Source organism: Lagopus leucura, unplaced genomic scaffold (assembly GCF_019238085.1).
Source record: "Lagopus leucura isolate 7727_CA_CO unplaced genomic scaffold, USGS_WTPT01 Super-Scaffold_100012, whole genome shotgun sequence".
Lineage (NCBI taxonomy): Eukaryota > Metazoa > Chordata > Aves > Galliformes > Phasianidae > Lagopus > Lagopus leucura.
In genome coordinates this window covers 3,443,588-3,463,535 of record NW_024962267.1, presented here as the reverse complement: position 1 = coordinate 3,463,535, position 19,948 = coordinate 3,443,588, and the positions used below count along the sequence as shown (strand labels likewise).

The 19,948-nt window shown below is 40.6% G+C and overlaps 3 protein-coding genes across 8 annotated transcripts in view; 1 reads left to right on the top strand and 2 right to left on the bottom strand.

The window, feature by feature from the left end:
- The window catches only part of UBR3 (ubiquitin protein ligase E3 component n-recognin 3), a 94,542-nt gene extending 81,324 nt beyond the window's left edge, over positions 1-13,218 (bottom strand). Inside the window, exons 1-2 of the mRNA XM_042874406.1 lie at positions 12,679-13,218; positions 79-218 (exon numbers count right to left, since the gene is read on the bottom strand). Coding sequence (XP_042730340.1) covers positions 79-218; positions 12,679-13,127 — 589 coding nt within the window. The 5' untranslated portion in view covers positions 13,128-13,218. The remainder of the gene's footprint in view (positions 1-78; positions 219-12,678) is intronic.
- A 111-nt stretch (positions 13,219-13,329) lies between these two features.
- Positions 13,330-17,174, top strand: METTL5 (methyltransferase 5, N6-adenosine). 3 transcript variants are annotated; one of them, XM_042874252.1, is made up of 8 exons: positions 13,330-13,512; positions 13,654-13,817; positions 14,470-14,584; positions 15,006-15,187; positions 15,548-15,630; positions 15,924-15,975; positions 16,585-16,634; positions 17,060-17,174. In XM_042874252.1, exons 2-8 carry the CDS (start codon positions 13,709-13,711, stop codon positions 17,105-17,107), a joined length of 639 nt encoding a protein of 212 aa, XP_042730186.1. In that variant the 5' UTR covers positions 13,330-13,512; positions 13,654-13,708; the 3' UTR covers positions 17,108-17,174. The 3 variants fall into 3 exon arrangements, with proteins under 3 accessions (XP_042730186.1, XP_042730185.1, XP_042730184.1); XM_042874251.1 differs by having other exon boundaries at positions 13,658-13,817; positions 16,585-17,174; XM_042874250.1 differs by having other exon boundaries at positions 16,585-17,174.
- Positions 16,826-19,948, bottom strand: part of LOC122181669 (kelch-like protein 23) — a 25,096-nt gene continuing 21,973 nt past the window's right edge. For all 4 annotated transcript variants that reach the window (XM_042874247.1, XM_042874246.1, XM_042874245.1 and 1 more), the window contains 4 exons: positions 19,407-19,547; positions 18,847-19,030; positions 18,565-18,687; positions 16,826-17,272 (listed from right to left, as the gene is read on the bottom strand). In XM_042874247.1, the coding sequence (XP_042730181.1) occupies positions 17,175-17,272; positions 18,565-18,687; positions 18,847-19,030; positions 19,407-19,547 (546 nt within the window). In that variant the 3' untranslated portion in view covers positions 16,826-17,174. The remainder of the gene's footprint in view (positions 17,273-18,564; positions 18,688-18,846; positions 19,031-19,406; positions 19,548-19,948) is intronic.

Sequence of the window (19,948 nt, the reverse complement as noted above, 5' to 3'; positions counted from 1 at the left end):
CACGCACATGTTTTAAATTGATTCTGACTTCAGGATCAATAGTATGACATGCTAGATGTGTGTAAATTTAAAACATACCTGGCTCGTTATATCCCTCTCGTAAGTGCTGAATGAGACTAAAGATAAACTGTGGAAGAACCAATTCTGACATCATCAACAAGTCTTTTGGAACACACGGAACATTTGAATTTGACTTAATCCGGTGTCTTTTACAAAACCTACAACAGACAAGAAAAGCATTAGCTAAGCATAGTTGAGCAGATTTAACATACACTAAGAAAACACTATTTTTCCGCTTGTCAAGACAGCATATACTTGCAGATAGCATGGAAACTGTATTCTGAAATTCCACCTTTAAGTCCATCTTGTTTCTAAATCCAAGGAATTATAAAGTTGTCCATTTTATTTCCCCTCCAAAGTTCATACATGTGACAACCTGGTTTCACCCCCTGCATGTACAGACATCTTGCATTTAACAGTTAAAATAACAAAGCATTTTTTTCTATCTAGACATATCTCCTACTTTCTAAGCAATCTAATTGAAAGCATCCAATTAACACTGGGTTTCCCTCCTTTCCTGAAACAGTAAGAGACTGACCTGATGCTTCAGCTCTCATTCAGGATAATATTATCCTGAATAATATATCAGGATAATATTCAGGATAATATTCAGGATAATATTATTCAAATCAAAAGACACTTAAAATTCCCAAAAGTAAACAAGCTTGCAGGATTAGTACTTCAATATAGCAACTAACATTTACTTACCAAAGGATGATAGAAAACTCTATGAAAACTATGCTAATTGCTTCACTTAAAAAATGAGAAAGCATTTCTTCACTGAAGAATTCCTGTATGGTGGTAACAGAGGCTTAACTAATACACAAAGACATGAGGTTGAGCCAAACCCCATTAAAGCAGACAGAATGATTTCCCACTGACTTAACCTACATCTGACTGAAGAGCCACTTTCCTGCTCTCATTCTATTTTTAGAAAGGGCATTTACCAACATCAGTTATTTATCCATGCCAAAGAAGTAGCTAAGAAAGAATAAGGAGGTCTAAATTAAAAACAAAAAAAAAAAAAACAAAAACAGCATGAAAGAGTATATTTGACTAGAAAGATTTGCTACAGCTTACAGGTAATCTTTCAACATGAAGGTTCAGAAAACAATTCAGTATCAATGACATACAGAGTTCTGTCTGAATATGAAAATGATGTTCCAAATTTATCTACACCTTCACTACATTTGCTACGCTATATCTTTCAGAAGAAGCCTGGTACTCTGACTATTCCAGTACCACCTTCAGTAGGGAAAGGAAATAAAAGAAAAAGTATTTGGGACCAAAAAAACTCCAAAGCAGATACAGGTCTAGTGATTATGACAGTATCTTCTCCAGACTATTTTTATTCCAGTGCATCTTCACAACACCAAAAACTAAGAGCTTCTCCTTTGCTGTTACACATTCCAGATTACACTTCTTTATTAAGAAAGCAAAGACAGCATTAGTCAGACAATGTGCAGTTCATAAATACAGTCTAACCATACCTGGGAAAAAAGGGTGCCCAAGAGAAAGAGCTCAGTGATAACTGACAACTTCCATAGTCAGTTTGCACAAAAGGAAGATTTTCATTTTGGTCATTCACAAAAGTGAACACTCACAAAGTCATGAAAAGCCATTCACTTTCACTTCTGTGATCCACATTTGACTCACCACACACAGAAATCTGAAGGGCCCTAAATCACAAGTCTGGCACCTTGGTGCTGCAGTACAGGACAGTCTTAAAGCTATTTGGTTTCACTTTCACCAATATCCTTACAAGAAGGAATTAAAAGAAAAACAATAAAAAGACTTAAAGACACACTAGGAAAAAAAAAAACAAACAGCATGCAATGCATTTGTAAGTTTTCTACTGGCCTTCTCCACATATTTTGTATTCAGCCAAAAGATATGTTTTAGTGGGTTCTCATCACAAGCTAAGGCAGTCATGGTAACAAAAGCAAGATTATTAACTCACGTGCAAAGCAGTTTTGAATCTCAGCTTCTACTACATACGAGGCTCACTTCCACAGGGCATAAAAAGCTCTGCTCTCCAGGAATCCTACACCAGCAAAGTGCTTGTGAATCGGCCCATGGGTCTGCTAATCTATTGCCGCTATCCTGTAGCTGAATGATGAGAATCACGTCTTCTCTTCAGATTCACAAAAAGGCTTTAAAGATATATATAGATAGATATAGATAACTTTTTTTTTTTTCTTCCAGATTTTCTGGAAAAATCATGGAGGAAACCAAGTTATAAGTCACTGTAAGGAAATATGCTATCCTGTCACTGCCATACACACAGTTTACACCAGTTCCAAATAGATAACAATTGCTAGATACCAGATCCTAAACCCTGAAGGAATGCTCAAGTCATTTTATAAGACAACTCATTCTTACATCTATCATTCAAAGTTTGCATGCTTTTAGAAATCAATATAAGATTCAAACTAGCAGCTAGAAAAGTATACATAGTTCTAGGATCTTTACACATCCTTACTGAGACCATCTGCTGCTGGATAACCTATTGGCCATACTGAATTTCAAGGGCAAGAATTAACCTTAGGCCACAATGACCCAGAAAGCCAATGCTTAGGTTTTACAATTTAAAAACAAGAGTGTAGAAATCTCACTGAGCCCAGGTTTGTAATAACTGCTTATGAGACTCTGCTTTATCCTAAGCTTCAAAAAGCATACAATGGAAATACTTATCCTCTCTTCTACTCAAAGGTCTGTTGCCTACACGTTTCCACAAATATTCACCAAAATACCAGTCAAAGGCTTCCAAAATCCTCAGAGTTTAAAAACAACAGCCGTTTTAACTAAACAGCCAGAATCTCAAGCTGTGACAAGGAAGAAACAAACTGAAGCTTCTTATATAGACAGGAAGGGACACTTGTGATAACCTTCACCAACAGATTATCCAGTCACTAGACAGACAGCAAACAAGCCTATTCCTTAATCAGTCCCCTATACTTCCAAAAGGGCTTCTTAATCATAGCATCAGTTAAATAATTGTTCTACAATTGTGTACAATTCTGTTCTTCTACAGTTTCCTACCTTTGAAATTGCTTTTTTTTTTTTCCCCACAAAAAAAGCACTGCTAATTTCAGCAAAAGGAGGGAATAGCAGAGTAATTGGCAGTTAAATAGAGGCTTATCAAGCAATCTTGTCCACACGACTTCAAATACACTTATTGAAATTTCTTATACTGCACTGAAGTGTTATCATTTATGTAAGAGTAAGAGTAAGGAATGCTGGCTATTTTGATATAAGCAGCATTAACATCTTCTGAGCAACCTTCACTTTAGACTTGATAGATTCAGTCTTCCTCCTGTTTAAGACTTTAGTGGTTACCCCTGGAATTTCTAAAATGTATATTAAAGGTAAAATAACTGCTTTCCTTTAGGCAACAGTTTCACAAAGGCTTTGGTTGAACTAGGTCAGCCCCCCCAGTTGTCTTCTGCCCTTACTTCTTTCAGCACTGCCACTCGATTGATCCTGTGCTACAGCAAGGTCAGGGAACCAAGCGATCAGAAAATTACCTACTCCTCAAAAACAGATCCATACACAAATATATAAAATGTATAAATCACACAGAACAAAGAAATAATTCCTCCAAGAATGCAGGAGGGCCAGCTGTAATTTCAATGTGCATAATGTCTCGCAACTGGCAGATCAGGCAGACAAGGCTCACTATGAGACCAACTCCTCCACTTCAAAGGAAGGTTTTTAAGCTCCCCCAGTTATTACAGCAGCCGACGAGCGCCTTTGGCACCAGCCAGACCACACCTTTACAGCTTTTGAACATTTGCACAGCCTTATGTTGCATCCCCCTGCATCTCAAGTTTCAGTCACATTCCAGAAACTAGACATAAGTTCAGGCATACACGGGGACTATTTTTACCTTCACCTTTCCTCGCTTTTTTGTTCCCTGTTTCCCCACGTTTAGAAGTCATTTGTTTTAAGTTGAATGATAAAGTTGCCTAATGAAGGCATCCCATTCTCAGAACGAGCACCTAATTCCCATAGAAGCTTTCAGGAATCCTCATCTGTATAACAATTACTCTACTCAACAAAAGGGCTCCAGGAAAACTCCATGGATCTCAACTCCTAAACAACTCAATTCCAAAGCAACAAAAATAAGTCTGTACTTAATTCATCTACTCAATAGCCACAAAAATCACATTTAAACTGAAGTTTTTTAGGACAACAGGCACAAATTTAATATCGTATATTGCAAGACAAAATGTTATATAGCATTTCATGAAGTATTCAAATAAAATGAACAGATTTTGCACATAAGAACCCAACAAACACTTCAAGAAGAATATGCATTTTGTCCCAACTAAAACCAGCAAGCAAATACTATATTGTTTCTACAAAATAGATGCAAGATGCAAGATATTTTTAGGGCTACAATTGTCTCCTAGAGATCTTACAAACTGATTTTTCATTCTTCACATACTGGTAATGAGTTTCCACAAATTTTCCCTTCCTTTACTATACACATACAAAAGCAAATATTAATTCAGAACAAAATATAACTTCTATAAGCAGAATTAGAAATTTATCTTAATGAAAAAAGCCTTTGATATATTGCAGCCTTGCTTTATGGAAATCCACTTTTCCTAGCCAACATCAAACATGACGTTAATTGAAAAATAAGCCGACTATCCCACTTGTTAATTTAGGTTCGGGTTTCTTTGCTCCCTACATTAATTCAGTAATTGAATTCAATATTTCAATAGCTAAATTCATTCCTTTCACCTGCAAAACAGGCTTCCAAAAATGAACCAGTGTGGTGCTGACTTCAAGGCCTGAGTGGTGACAGCTTCTAGTCCGTAAGGAAGCTACCTACAACCAACAGATGAGCTATGAGAGAACTCAGCATTTGCATTTATACCACTGGGATGTGCTAGCAAGGAGCAAACTCAACCACAAGGATGTGTGCAACTCTCCTAACCAGGAAGGCTTCAAAGTAGAGACTCTGGAATCAAGAGAGGATCTGTGAAATGTGCAAGGAGGCCCACAAACATATTTAAAGGACATCCTTCCAGGATATAAGCGCTTGCAACAAAGCTGTTCAGCCATTCCAGGAGGCTAGAAATCCTGGATTAGGTATTTGGGAGATATCCTGACCCCTGCAGGACAGGCAGGAGCCCCCAGCAGATCCACAGTGCTGAGTGCTTCAGCTCCCCAGTGAGGACACACAGCAAATAAAGAAGCGCTGCAGAAGAACGCTTCCATTATTCCCACTTAGTCCTTAGACACAAACATCTCATACAGTAGATAAAAATGCTATGAGTTTCATTAATGCACAAGTACCCACCATCAACCAGACAGTAGGTATGGCAGTTTTTATTGCAGAACCTTAGAAATACAGCAAGAATGCGGAGAAATGGATTTCTGAAGAGAGCTGGAACTGAGCTTATGTTCGAATGGATACACAAAGTTGTTAAATCTGAGCGTTTTGAGAGAAAAATGAGTAATTCAGAAGAGCAACTCATCTTCTGACACAAGAAATACTGTCTATCTGAAAAGGGTGAATGCTTTGGGATATAATTACATCACCATAATTACACATAAGTACAGGTTACATTACTTCTTTTGACTGAAAAGCCTCAATTCACGCTATTTTAAGTCTATTTATACAATAACAGCCACACTGCTAGATGACTTACAAACGTGATACCCCTCTGAAAAAGCTACAGCAAAGAGAAGAACGCGGTGACTGCAAAGCATAGCTATTGCATGTTGAAAGAGCATCAGTTACTCTGTTTAAGGCAGCATGAAGATCATTAGCATCACCTTAATTCAGCCATTTGCATGCACGCATACAGTCTCTAATCACATTTTCCAACAGGAAAAACAGCTCTTCCAGTTGAGGATAGGTATGGCACTACCTGAACAGGCAGTTCATTTAGCATTTCATTGGATTGAAGAAGGTAGCAAAGAGAACACTCTTCAGACTCAACTCTAAAAGGCAAATTTCTTGAAAATTAACTTTAAAGAAAGACCATGAGGTAATTGTGTCCAAAAGTATTTCACAACATGGAGGCTAAAGATATATTTTTATATATATTAAAGGTATATTTATATTTATTTATTATATTTTTTTTCCATATACAGAGCTAAAAATAAAGAAATTAAGATAACGCACATGCTAATTCAGGATGCAAAAAAACTGTCAGAGTTCTTAGCCTTGCGGAACATTCACAAAACAGAATTCCCAGCTGACAACTGAAAGATGAGCGCATCAGCAACTACAAAATATGGTCCAAATGCATCATCCCAAGCCATTAGTTCACACACAGCTTCCCCGTCCAGTTGCTTTCAGAGTCCCATCAAATACCTACCTTAAAGCATAGGAACAGTGCACCTTCTATTTAAAGAACAAAAAGCAAAAGTTTCAAATCAGAGTTAACAAAATACTTCTCCTACTAAGGAAACAACTACATTTTCCTATGAAAATGTAAGCAGGTCAAACACCCAGCCAGTAGCACTTTGTCCCAAAAATTTAGTCTGACAAAGTAAGTGCCTGTGAGTTCTATGCCAAAGCTATTATTGCTGAAGGCAGCATGCAAAAAGCAGAGATGGGTCCTGACAAAGGTAACAGTTAATTACACAGTCCTTGTTATCACAGGATTCAAATGGCTGCCCTGCCACTCAAAAAACATTATTTTCAAAGTTTGCTCTCAAAAATCCTCCATAAAGGAGAGCATCTAGGACACTGTTACTTAAATCACTTGCAGTTGTCCAATACCACTGCAGACTTTTTAAATACAGAATTCCTGACATTCTGCAAGTTCTAATAAAGAATGTCCAGACACCTGAAAGAACTTACATTGATTGCCATTAAGAAAATGTAAAAGAAGTGCCTTACAAAAGTGTTTGCCAAACATGCATCCCAAATCCTGGCTACCCTGCTGCCAACGGATCCATTACAGTTCTGTGTAGATCAGATATGACCAGACATGTGATGCTCCACCCTGACAACTTTACAATCCTGGAGAGCTGAGAGTTTCAAAAAAGGGATAAAGGGAACTTGAGAAGATCAAAGCAAAGGAACTGAAAGTCAACGTTTATTAGCCCAAATCCAAACAAGTCCACACAGACTTCTAAAACACCAGCTCTTCTTAAATTGAGAACTGTCAAAGTATATTACAACTCAATAGCTAAGTCACACAATAAATAAATCAAATTTCAGACAAGGCATGGTATACAACAGCACTGGTCTGTTCCTCAAGCCAGGCTGACCCTGCCAACAAGAACTAGAGGGGTAGGACTATCACTTATCTTTTTACACAGGGGGTAAACACAGCAAGAACTGAGGTTGTGTACGTTGATGCATTTGAATCCAAGCCGAGGACAGTCACCTCATGCTCTTACCAATGCCTGTGAAACAACTGAGTTTTCCTGAGGCATGTTTAAAGCACATGGCGTCTAGTCAGGCCACAGCTCTGAAAGCAATAATCCAAAATTATCACTTGGCTGCCAACCATTTGGAAAACACTGCAGCTTCTACTTCAGAGACTGATGCAGCTCTCACTGGATACACTCTTATGAGAAATCAAGACAGACAGGTTTGTGAGTTGGCTGTAAGTCACAATGGACTTAATTACTAGTGATCCAAGATTTCTTGCTTTCCAAGGATAAGACCAAACTTAAAGCCCTACAAAAACTCCTGAATATTACTGTGGAACCCTAAGCAGCAATACACAATGCCAAGCTTTACATATGGGGAAGGTGAGGAGGGCAGAGGGATTCAGTTATTTCCTGCACAGTAACAACGTTTCTTCAAAACGCTGTGATCAGTACAGTGCAACATGAATTCCTGCAGCCTGTTAGTAGAAGATCAGGCCGCTGAGCTGTGTTTTGAAGAGTCACACCCAGAGCAGAAGGACAGGACAGAGTTTATTGACACTCTCATGCCAAGGTAACAGGCACTACAACCCAGACTTAGCTCCTAAGTCCCTTCAGCCAAAAGTCCTTGGTAGCCCAGAAGGTTTCAAAACAAAGAAGCTAAATGGCATTGATAGCAACCCTGCAGAATGTCCAACAATCCTGAAGACCTTTCAAGGTAGTTTCAAAATGCTCTTAGTCCAAACTCCTTGGCTACACGTACAGCCTCAGCCTGCTCTTGATGCATCCAGCCTTCAAGAAAGTTCAGGAGAAAGGCCCGAACAAGTACTCCTCCCCTCTTGGAAGCTGCATCACAAAGCTGCAGGTCCTGGAGAACTGGAACCTTCTGGCCCACCCAAGGACACAGCTGACAGAGCCATGCTAGAAGGGACAGCCTTGAAGCAGCAACACCTTGCCTGTGCTAAATACTATTTGCTGTTGCAAGACAGTTGACAAACCACCAGTAGCACAGTCACTGCCTGTGTTTCTCACAACCAAGTCTTAAACTGACTTTTCTGATCTTAAGTGGATCACAGCTGCTACAACCAAAGATGATACCTTGCACTATGAACGCATCTCAAAGTAACTGATATAGCAGCTTTCTCAACAGCAAGCTTGTTTTTTTTCAATAGCTTATCTAGAAAGTTTTTAAGTTTAGGAGAAACATCCCTTACTTTTTACTTGGTAAAACAAATGGAAATAATATTCTGCTAGAGCTCCCACATAAGATGGAAAGGCTATTTCTATTGAAAAGAGATCCTGTACAGCAGCATCTCTGAAAATGGATAGAACAGGGAATTTTGAAGAGGGAAAGAAAAAAGTGGGGACAAAGTAGCAAAGGTAATCAATATGAAGCATCTACTGTTGATAAATTTAACTAAAACTATTGTGTGTTTCCTGGCGCAAACATTTTTATGTCCTGAAAAAAAAGCCCAGAGTCAATTCTAACTAAATTAAACCAGGAGAAATTAGCAGGTTGAAAACTGCGAGTATACTTCTTATACTCAGAAGCACGAGAATTCTCTACTCTTTTTGTACGGGATCACAGCAGACCCAATAGATGGCCACAGACATCAAGACGGACCTGACCCAGTGTGCAGATCAGATGGGATCTCCAAAGCCTATAAGGCTGTACCCTCTCAGACAGCAGAGCTAAAACAAAAAGCAAACATGGATAATGAGAGACAAGGCTGCAGAACACCTACAGCTAGTTACATGAAGGTGCTGTTGGACACACAACATATAACACTGACCTATACCAGTCACTTTGTTTATAACTAGATTGTTTTTTTCACTTCACACAAGCCTACTAATAAAGAAATGGCCCATTGTCGCATGCAGAAATTGATAATTTCTTTGACTTTTTTTAATAAGTCATAAGAGAATGCAATGTTCCACGTCAACAGAGCCACGGTTGCCATAACTACCATCAAATACACAGCGAACATCAATGCCTGTTTAATGAAATTCTTAACCTGGCTTTTTGCCTTTCAGGATGTGCAACTTTTGATGGAGATATTCTCTTTGTAGTATAATGCAGCACTAAAACATCTGCTTCCCACATGATTAATTTAACAAATAAGCTAACACACAGCAAGGCACACTCAGAAACAGGACACGGGGGAATGAAACAGCCAAAGAGTAGAGGCTCTGGTATATCAGGTTATTGCCTACAGACGGAAAGGGGAATCGGAACAAGATAACCACAAAAGCAAGACAGCACTCATCAATAACACATCACTGATTAGTTTTACTCTTATTATAACCACATGGCATATTGCTTCTTTCAAGCTTGTTTTATACACTACAAAGTTTCATTCTTACACAAGACCATCTACCAACCAAAAAAACATTCCAGTCTGAATTTCCTCCTGTAGAACTGCAGCAGATGAGCCCATCTGCTGAACTGTGAGCATGTTCACCATTAACGCTTTAGAACTGAAGAACTGTCTCCAAAACATTAAGTACCTCCGACAGAGCTGCAAATTTCATCTATGGCTCAGAACCACACAGGAGAGGACTACAAATTATTTTCATCCACTGATGTATCACCAGTGCTTAAAATCTAGAAAACTTCGTCACAGTTAGTGCTTTTCATACTTGGACAAGCAGCTACATCCTTAAAATTTAAGAACTCAGGTATTTTCTAAAGTCTAAATTACCTTCTGGTAGATTAGATCAACTGAAGTTAACCACCAAAGTCACTGAGTCCTGAATGAGAATCACAAGGCTTGAGAGCATGACAATCTGCTTTTTTTTTTTTTTTTTTTAGAATAACTGAGAAATGCAGAAGATACCCAAACCAAATTAGCAGACAGCTATCACAGTGTATCCTGACATCAGATACAAAAAAATCAAAACTAATACTTTTAATTTTAAATTTTAACTCTAAAATTGCAGTTTTGATTACTGCCAAAAGATTAACAAACATATCTATCCTCATGTTGCAGACAAAGCCACCTCTAGAGAAAACGAATAGATACTCCAGATGGTGAGCTGGAGAGCTCTCCTTTACAGCAGATCTGTTAGCTAACACCCCATTAAAATTATTTTTCAAATGACAAAAAAAAAAAAAAAACCACACAAGAAAACAACCAAACCACTAAACACATAGGTAACAGTAACCATGAGAAAGAAACTACTGCTACTACATGCTCATTTACAGTACCTACAAAGAATTGTATCTACCATCTGCCTACTGAGTTTGCAAGCAGGTTCCACATTTGATTCCTCTGCTATTAATAGAAGCTCTGGTTGGGGTGGGCAAGGTTACACCAGGCTAGTCACACTCCTATTTCCTGAATCAACAACGAAAGCCTCCCAATCACGTGTAAAGCATTACCTTTGCCATTGTGCAGCTGATTTGTACACACAAAGGTCAATCAATTTATCTAAACATGCTGCATTGAAGTGATTCAAGTCAACAGGCAAGGCTGCATGTTTGTGTGTATGTGCACAAGTATGTTTGCACTTGTTCATGGTTTTACATTGGTTTAAATTTAACTACCTCACATGATGGGCGGTTTTCCCACACAGCAGCAGGTTTGGCTCTGTATGCCCAGGGCTGAACAAGACTGCTCAGCCAAGAGTGTTGTTCCTAGACCAACAACATGAAATCCTGTAGCAGGAAGGACTAAATCCACCTCCAAGATCTAGGTTATGCCAAAGACAATTTACTCCTGAATTCTACTATTAAAAGTACTAACTAGAATAAATATAAGAGAAATGCCCTGAGGGTTTGCATCTGTTTACACTGCAAATTTATCAACTTCTTTATTGAATCAGCACTCTTCAAGAAAAAAAAAAAACTGTTTAAAATAGGAAAAGACAGTTATGGAAGCCATAAACTCTCAGATGAGAGCAATATTAGAAGTCATCTTAATGTTTCTCTGAGGTAGTTCAATTTATCCATGCTCTTTTAGAATCCTACCACTATGAGGAGCCCTCAATCTATCCCACACTGGAAGAAGTGACATGTACTTCTGACTTCTCAAGATCAAAGGGAATTGTTACTTCACTGATGCTGAGGAAAGAGAAAAAGCAGAAGTTGAACAAAAACTGACAGAGAAACAATCACTTCAGGAGTGGCCCTTTAAAGCCAATGAAGACCTATCAAAACAAAAGAACCAAAAAAACAATCTCTTCCATTGGAGGGAGTCCTCAAGTGGAAGAGGCTCCACCAGAAAGGAAGGATGAAGAAATGGTGAAGGCAGAGAGTTAACAGGAATGGGGAGGTGGGGGCAAAAAAACATGACAAGAAACAAAGAAGGAAAGCACTTCAAGGCCTAGAGCAGGAGAACCGTTACCACAGGCACCAAGAAACAGAACCAGAAATGTAATCTTTAAGCAGAACTGCACACATTAAAAAAAAAAAAAGAGGCGTTAAAAACACAGAAACTAAGGAAAGCATTTTAGTATTTCCACACTTCCTTAGCTTTTTCTGCCACCTCCACAAGGGAGGACTTACTGGGAGGAGATGGATCTTCTGGAAGCACACCATGCCAGCAAGGCTAAGACAGCTCCACAGCGCTAGTCAGAAGTCCCGTTCAGGTACTCCGAGCTGCCTTCAGGCAAACCCGTGGCCCTCCAGTAACAAACAGGAGCACAGCAAGCTCCAGAAAGACAGCCGGGAGTGAGACCAGAGGTGTATGAACCAGCTACCACCCAACACAACAGCCAGTCGGCCCATCTGTTCTTACTACTGAGTACAATGGAACAAAGGCAGATATAACGATACCGAAGTCTGCTCGTAAGGTCGGGCACCGTCCTGCCCGCAGTAGGTCTGCACGTCGATGGGGCGCTGCAGACGCCTCCCTTTCCTGAACCCTGCCATACCGCACCCACCTAAGCGGTTCCGAGACCCCGCTTTAATGCCGGCAGAAGCCAACGGGAGGCAACACCACCCGTGGCTCGGGAGAACCGAGACTGGCTCCCGCACCCCTATCCACCCGCCATCCGCTGCGCGCCCAGATGAAGCGCAGCGCCGCCCGCGCCCACCCCGGGCCAGCGGAGCAGGCCGACACCGGGCGCGGCAACTCCCGCCCCGGTGGCGCCCTGAGAGCCGGCCCTCAGCGCAAGGCCACCGAGCAGCGAGAGGCCCAGGGCCGGGCCGGGCCGGGCGAAGGCCGCCGCTCGCACGGTTGGCAGCAGGTGCCCGCCCAACGCCCCGGCCCACAGGAGGGCGGCCGCCCGCCCGCCGCTCCCGCAGGTGCCCGCCTGCCCGCCGCTCACCCGGCCTCCCGCATGACGTTGCTGTCGCCGCAGTCGCAGGCGCCCCCCGCCTGGCTCCGGAACATGTTGTAGTCGTGCCCGGCGTGTTCGCCCTGGTGGAAGCACTCCGCGCACAGGCTCATGCAGGGCGAGATCCCGCAGGTCCGGCAGCGGTAGGCCACGAAGTTGGCCGTCCACACCAGGCCGCACAGCGTGGCCGGATCGTAGGCCCGCACGGCTTGCACGAAGCCGTCCCAGGGCTCCCCGCCCGACAACAGGCAGCGGCACCACTCCAGCGCCTCGCCCGCCGCCTCGCCGCCGCCGCCCGAGCCCGCCGCCGGGGCCAGCACCCGCTCCAGCAGCGCCCGCAACTCGCCGGCCGCCGCCGCGCTGTTCTCGCCGCCCAGCGCCACCTTCAGCCGCGTCGCCGTCGCTCGCTTATCCCGGCTGCTGGCGCCGGTCCCCGCCATGATGCGGAAACGAGGGGCCGTTACGGCCGCGCCGGGCTCCCAGCTCTAGAGCTCCTCTCGTCGCCCTCTTCTCCTCTCTCCTTTCCTTTCCTTTCCTCTCCTCCCCTCCCTCCTGGCGGCGCCTCCCTCTCGCGATAACGCCCGGCCGCCTCTCCTCTCCCCGCCCCTCCCCTTCCTCTGCCTTCCCCGCCCGACGCGGTCCCGCCCCGCCGGGGTCCGAGCTTCCTCGGGGCGGCCCCGGGCGCGAGAGAGCCGGAGTGGGGCTGCGGCTGTACCTGTAGGCCGCGAGAGAGAGCCGGGAGGGCGGCCGGACGGGTAGGAGAGAGGCCGGGGCTCAGCGCTCAGTGCCAGATGCTCATCGCTGGGAACGGAGCCCCGCGCTGAGGTGGGCGGCACATGGCAGGAATGGGGGCGCCTGGCGCTGCCCGGCTCCGCGCTGTCCGCCCGTAGGGGCCGGCTGTCAACTGCTGCGGGGGGCTTTAAGGTTAGAACTGCTCAATATTGTGATGCTTTGTATTATTCTTAGCTAGAATCATAGGAGAGTGGGAAGGGATACGTGAGGATCGAGACCCAGTGGAAACATGAAGAAATTAAAGCTCAAAGAACTGGAAAGCTGCCTGCAGCAGGTCGATACCTTTGGAAGTCCAAAAGTGCTCCTTGAGCAGTACCCGACAAGACCCCACATCGCAGGTAAGGTTCACTCTGGGCTCTCGTAACACGTCCCATTTACTGCTTCTTCCTAAGAGTGTTTGTTGCATATCCCACTGTACTCATTTACAGCTTTCACCACAGAAGTAGTTGACAAATTTTATCTAGCAGGAAGATGGATCTGTTAATTTTTAATTACGTTAACTTATTAGAACTGATAATTTACAATCCCAAATTAGTGTTAGTGGGTTTAAAAGATATGTTGTGATAGAAGCATCTTAGCCTGCAAATGGAAGCTGGAATGGTCATATTTTGTGACATACAGTCCAGTACTGCAAGTACACTCACCACTACCATAATTCTGAATTTTTCCACTATTTTAAAAGTTTGGAAGTTTCTGTTGGTTTTCCTCCCCCGAAAACTTTTCCACAAATTTAAAAGTTCTCTAATCTTTATGAATTATACCCACCAGACCAAAAATACTGTTGTTTTTTTTTTTTCTTACCTGGAAAAATAAAAGTATCATTTTCACATAAAAATGAAAACGAGGATTACAGGCAGTGAAATGAAAACATGGGGTTAATTTTGCATAAGAGAGATTCAGTTCAGTTTTCTGAAGGCAGAAGAAAGTAATTTCTGTTGATTAATTGGATGTATATTTGGAATTACTGATGGTGTTTCTTTCTCCCCTCAGCATGTATGCTGTACACAATTCACAATACTTTTGATGATATTGAAAACAAAACAGTTGCAGATTTAGGATGTGGCTGTGGCATGCTCAGCATTGGAAGTGCAATGTTGGGAGCAGGGTGAGTATTTCAGTACTACGTTCTGGTCATTTTTTTTCTAGTATAGAATAGGAGAAAATAAAATCAGAACATAGCAGTGCTGAACAAATCATGCTATTTAACGTGTTTCTATGGTCAGTAACCTCTCAAACAGTGGAAGACATGGACGGTTGCCATGAAAGAAACAATAACATTTGTTTTTTCCTGAAGTGCTGAATGAAAACGTGGAACTTCTTTCACAAATCTTAAAAAGATACTTGGAAAAAGCAACAGCTACTTTCATTTCTATAAGCACTAAACTTGTAATTGCATGCCTGTTTCTGAGTTAAAACAAGCTCACACTGCTCCTTTTCAAAACTTTGCTACAGAATTGGAACAGTTTCTTATTTTGCAAACTAATGTGGTTGTTTTTTGTGTGGCTTTTGTTTTGTTTTAACAATAGATTGTGTGTTGGGTTTGACATAGATGCAGAGGCATTGAAAATATTCAACAGCAACCTTGAAGACTTTGAGCTCACAAACGTTGATGTGGTTCAGTGTGATGTCTCCTCTTTACCAGACAGCATGTCAGAGACTTTTGACACAGTTATCATGAATCCTCCTTTTGGTACCAAACATAATAAAGGTTTGTAATTCTGAAAGTCAGTCAGATGCAATTAGGAACAAAGTATCAGGGGAGATACTTTTAATGAAATCTCTCTGCAATATGGGACAATGTTTCGCTGTCCTGAAATCAGTTTTTTAAGTAGAGGTCAACCACTCCAGTGCTACAGCTAAAAATCACTGGGTTTCAAACATACAACACTATTTCATATCCTTTATTTTTTTAATTAAAAACAGTTGGCAAAGTTGCAGAAATACTTTCTATAACATATTCACTGCTGTTTCTCAAATAGCTACTGCTTCAGAAAAATTGAAGCATGAAACAGTTCTATAAATTCTCTTAAACTTGCATTTAGCAATTCTGATTTCAGCACTCTTCTAGGGATGGATATGATCTTTCTGAAAACCGCTTTACAAATGGCAAAAACAGCTGTCTATTCCCTTCACAAGACTTCAACAAGGCAGGTAGGTCCTTCCTGTTAATAGAGTGAGCATTAAGCAAACAATTAAGTAGCTGGTAATTTGTCATACTGTCTTTAGTTTCTTTGATTTGTTCACATTTCAATGGTTTGTGCCCATTTTGAGTGAATACTGATATCAAAGACTACCTGTGATTTTGCATACACGGACATAAATACATCAAATGTTTTAGGTTGAAAAACAGGCATTGGAGATTTCCTAAATTCACACAGATGTGTTGATATTCATAGAACTCTGTAAAAATCAGCCTTTAAAGACAGCTCTGTTTAACAATGTAGCATATTCAGAAGAAAGCAGATGAATGGGAAGTGAAAATGGAAGTCATAGCAGGTAAGATTAATTTCTTATTAAAAGTATTTTCTTAGGGGCTAACAGCTGTAAGACAATAGAAACTTAACATCTAGAGGAAAATTTAAGTATGATTTAAGACTAAAAATGACACAAGTGTTTTTTAACCTTTTATTAAAAAAAAAAAAAGAAATTTGCATAATTTTATTTCTTCCTGGACTAGCTTTTGTCTTCAGGCAGAAATTACCCATCTTCCTGCTTAAGAAGGAATAACATAACCAAAAAATTGAGTTCTTACATGAGAAATCATCCTGCCATTGCAGTCAACCAAGTATTTTGGGCAGTTCAGTTATTCTCCTGATCCTTAAGTATCATCAGCTACATGGTTTATAGTCATACAACTTAAGACGTGGAGTTGCACAAGTGCCTAAGATGCGTTTTTTCTTCTCAGCTGTCCACTTGTCTGATATAGGCGGATTAAATTTTCAGTCCTAATTAGTGAAGAAATCTAGCATAGAGGTCAAAACTATTATCCAGCCAAGGCTCAGAGATGGGCAAGAGAAGCAATAGAAGGTAGATGTAGGGTGTAAGTTAATAAACTTACAACTTACAATAATCATTGTAGAGTAACATTTTTTATACTGTTCACAGAACTTAGATATGACCTACCAGCATCATACAAGTTCCATAAGAAGAAATCAGTAAGTATAAAACCTAACACAAGTGAGAAGAAAGCATCTTGTATGAGGGCAACAGAATTCCACTGAAAGAACCTAAGTTTTAGGCTCATACCTACTGGATGATTCATAGAATTTGAGAAAAGTTTCTTATGGCGGCAGTAAGTTCCATGGCGGTTACTACTTAATGGTTGAACAGAGGGGTCAGCAATGAGCAGTTTTCAGTTCCGAATTTATTGGTAGCTACTATGTAATATCACTTGGAGATTATGAAGTCAGGAACCTTTTACATTTGAATGGGATGCCAGAAAATTTGAGAGCATTGACAGTATAAACAAAACTATACATACAAAAGAGTTTTCCAGAGTGGCATCTTAAGAATAAGCATGCTGCTTTAACAACAAGAAGAAGTTGTAACCCAATGAAATGAAGGTCTCTTCTCATTATAGGTTGACATTGAAGTGGATTTCATTAGATTTTCTACCAGAAACTCCTGAACTGAAGCATGTCTTTAAAACCTATTTAAAATGAACTAATAAAAACAATGGTATTTTTACTTTAGTATTACTGAGCTCCATTTCCATTTTCTGTTTTCAGTTGTTTTGGTGCAGATTCTTCTTTTTCTGTTTCTTCTAGTGGTCTCTTCTTAGGACTTACTGGTTCTGCAAAATTGAATACATAGTCATTTATGGTAAAGGAAAGCCTTTACACTACCCCAAATCTTCTGGGAAAAAGAAAAAAAAAAAAACAAGAAACCACAACTTAAGTTACTCTGAAATATTCCTACGTGTTTGCCCAAGCATGGGTCCTAGATTGATCCTCAGCCCTATGGCTATGATAGATGGTTTGCTTATTATGTGACTTTGAATTTCTACGCATTCTTAAATAATGAAAGCATTCCTTGTTGTCCTGGTTTCAGGTAGGACAGAGGTTAATTTTGTTGATAATGTCGGGTATGAATCTGTGTTTTGGCTTTAGGAGAACAATGTTTATAACACATTTTAGTTGCTGTTGAGCAGTGCTGCGTAGAGCCAAGGTCATTTCAGCTTCTGGTACTCCCTGCCAGTGAGGGGGCTGTAGCAGTACAGGGAGCTGGGAGGGGACAACCAGGACAGCTGACCTAAACTGGCTAAAGGGATATTCCATATCCCATAACATCATACAGAACAACTGAACTGGGGGAGTTGGCCGGGGGACTGTCTGGGCATCAGGCCAGGTGGTGAATGCATTCTGCATCACTTATTTTGTAAATATGTATATATTGTTAGCATTACTATTTCTGTCTCAGTAAACAGCTTTTTTACTTTAAAATCTCAACCAACAGGTTGTGGTGTCCACCCCCCACTTCCTGCCAGCATCCCACAGTGGAAGGGGGAATTAGCAAACAGCTGTGAGGTGTTTAGCTGCCTGCAAGGTTAGATCACAACACCGGTAGAAGTTCTACCACTAGGGCAGGTAAGAAGATGACAGAATGAAATCTAAGAGGTGTAGGGTTGAATGGTTGTGTTTTGTTGGTTTTTGTTCTTTGTTTTTAAAGCAGGTCACATCTTAAAAACAGAAGATTTAGCTGTTCATCTTCTCTGAGCCCCATACCGCTATCCAGAACTACTGGACTTGATATGCCTCAAGATGCTGGGGTAGGGATGGGGAGGGTGGCAGTAGTTGATGGTAACCACCGTCCTCAGTACAGAATGCCTTGAATAGTCTTGCAGCACAAACTCAGCATCTAGTAAATGTTTAATACTTTTTTTTTTAAAATGTGTTTTGGACAGTTTTAACTTTTGAAAAGAGTTGAGCAGAGGACCTTAACATTTACTTTACTAGTACTGACAGAGGACAACAAGTGAAGTACTACAGCATAGGGCCAAACCAGAAAAAAATTCAGAAAACAAAAAATTGTCCATCAACAAGCCCCCTGCAGTAAAGAAGGTGCATCCCATGCAGAATAGTATACCTGTTTTAGTATCATCTTCGCCTTCTTCCTCATTCTCAAACTTTATTTTCTTGCCCTGAAACTGTACCTTCCCTTTGTGTGAACCTTGAGGTATCTTCCCCCCTCTTCCTTTAAGTTTGCGTCCTGTTGGGATAAGATGACAGGAACTTGGTATCATTTGTCTTTTAATTGACAAACTTAAAATTACGCTTTACAGTTAGTAATTATCTCATGATAATGAAATTGTGAATACATAACACCACTCCTAGAACACTGTAAATGCTTCAACCAGTCAGAGAGGACCTTTTCCTTTTTGTTTCAGCAATTCCTGCTGATCTTCTAGTATTTTTTTCAGAGCTTCTTTCTCTGCATCTCCTTCTAGCAATTCCCAAGTAACATCTTTGTTCCGAAGCTGTAAGTTTCCATTATGTGCTTCCTTAGCTTTTTCCAGAGCTTCTTTTGCAGCATCCTTAAACAGGATAATTCCCTTAAAAAGAAAAAAATGGTATTTGCATTTGAATTTTATCATGAAAACATTCAACTTGAACGATGAACATATCCTGCTAGGTACCTCAGCAAGTTCAGTGTTTGCATGGTGTGAAATATCTAGACTGAAGCAAAACCCTCAAGCTGTTATAACAAACACTCTCACTCTCAGGTTTCAACTCATCAGCTGAGGAGGCTGGAATCTCTACTCATCCTTTTGAAGGAATTTAAGCAAATGATTTTATTCTCTAAATATTCTGCAGTTGCACAAGTCAAAGAGGAAAAAAAGAATTACTTGATATAAAAGCATATGCATTTAATGATTCAGTTTCAAACTAATTTGAAGATCTTAACTCCATGTCCAAAGTTACACTGACCTCTTTTGCACCTCTTACAAAGTGTATCCATTTGATTTCTCCATGGTCAGAAAATACTGCATGGAGATCTTCTCTGCATGTTTGATCATCTAAATCACCGGAAAACTTCAAAAGACATCCTGTCTTTTCTTCTAGAGATTTCTTTAAAAAAAAAAAAAAAAAAAAGTTTTTTTTATTGAAAAGCCAAGCTTTGAATATATTTTTTCCATCCCTCTAGTGTAACATCAAAACACGCTAATAATAAATAAGCAACTGAAGTCAGCCTTTTTAGTACCACAAGTAAGCAAAGCATCCTTGCTATGTATTTATGCTGATGTCCAAGTCTCATACAGTTCCACTCAAGACATTTTTAAAAACACTTTTTCTTTCTTTGCTTACTGATTTATTTATGTGTAAGTTGGGAATCCTTTCCATAAGATATTTATGCTCTTGAGATTTTGAAACAGTTCCGAGGGCTGAGAACTCAGGTTGAAAACGTACATAACACAGATTACATCCCTACAAGAGTCTGTAAGTAGGAGAAGAAAATGGTCATCTAATTG

Coding starts and splice junctions, on each gene's coding strand:
- METTL5 (XM_042874251.1), top strand. CDS start 13,709: ATGAAGAAATTAAAGCTCAAAGAACTGGAAAGCTGCCTGCAGCAGGTC. Junction 14,585..15,005: donor AGTGCAATGTTGGGAGCAGG/GTGAGTATTTCA, acceptor TTTTAACAATAG/ATTGTGTGTTGGGTTTGACA. Junction 15,188..15,547: donor TGGTACCAAACATAATAAAG/GTTTGTAATTCT, acceptor GCACTCTTCTAG/GGATGGATATGATCTTTCTG.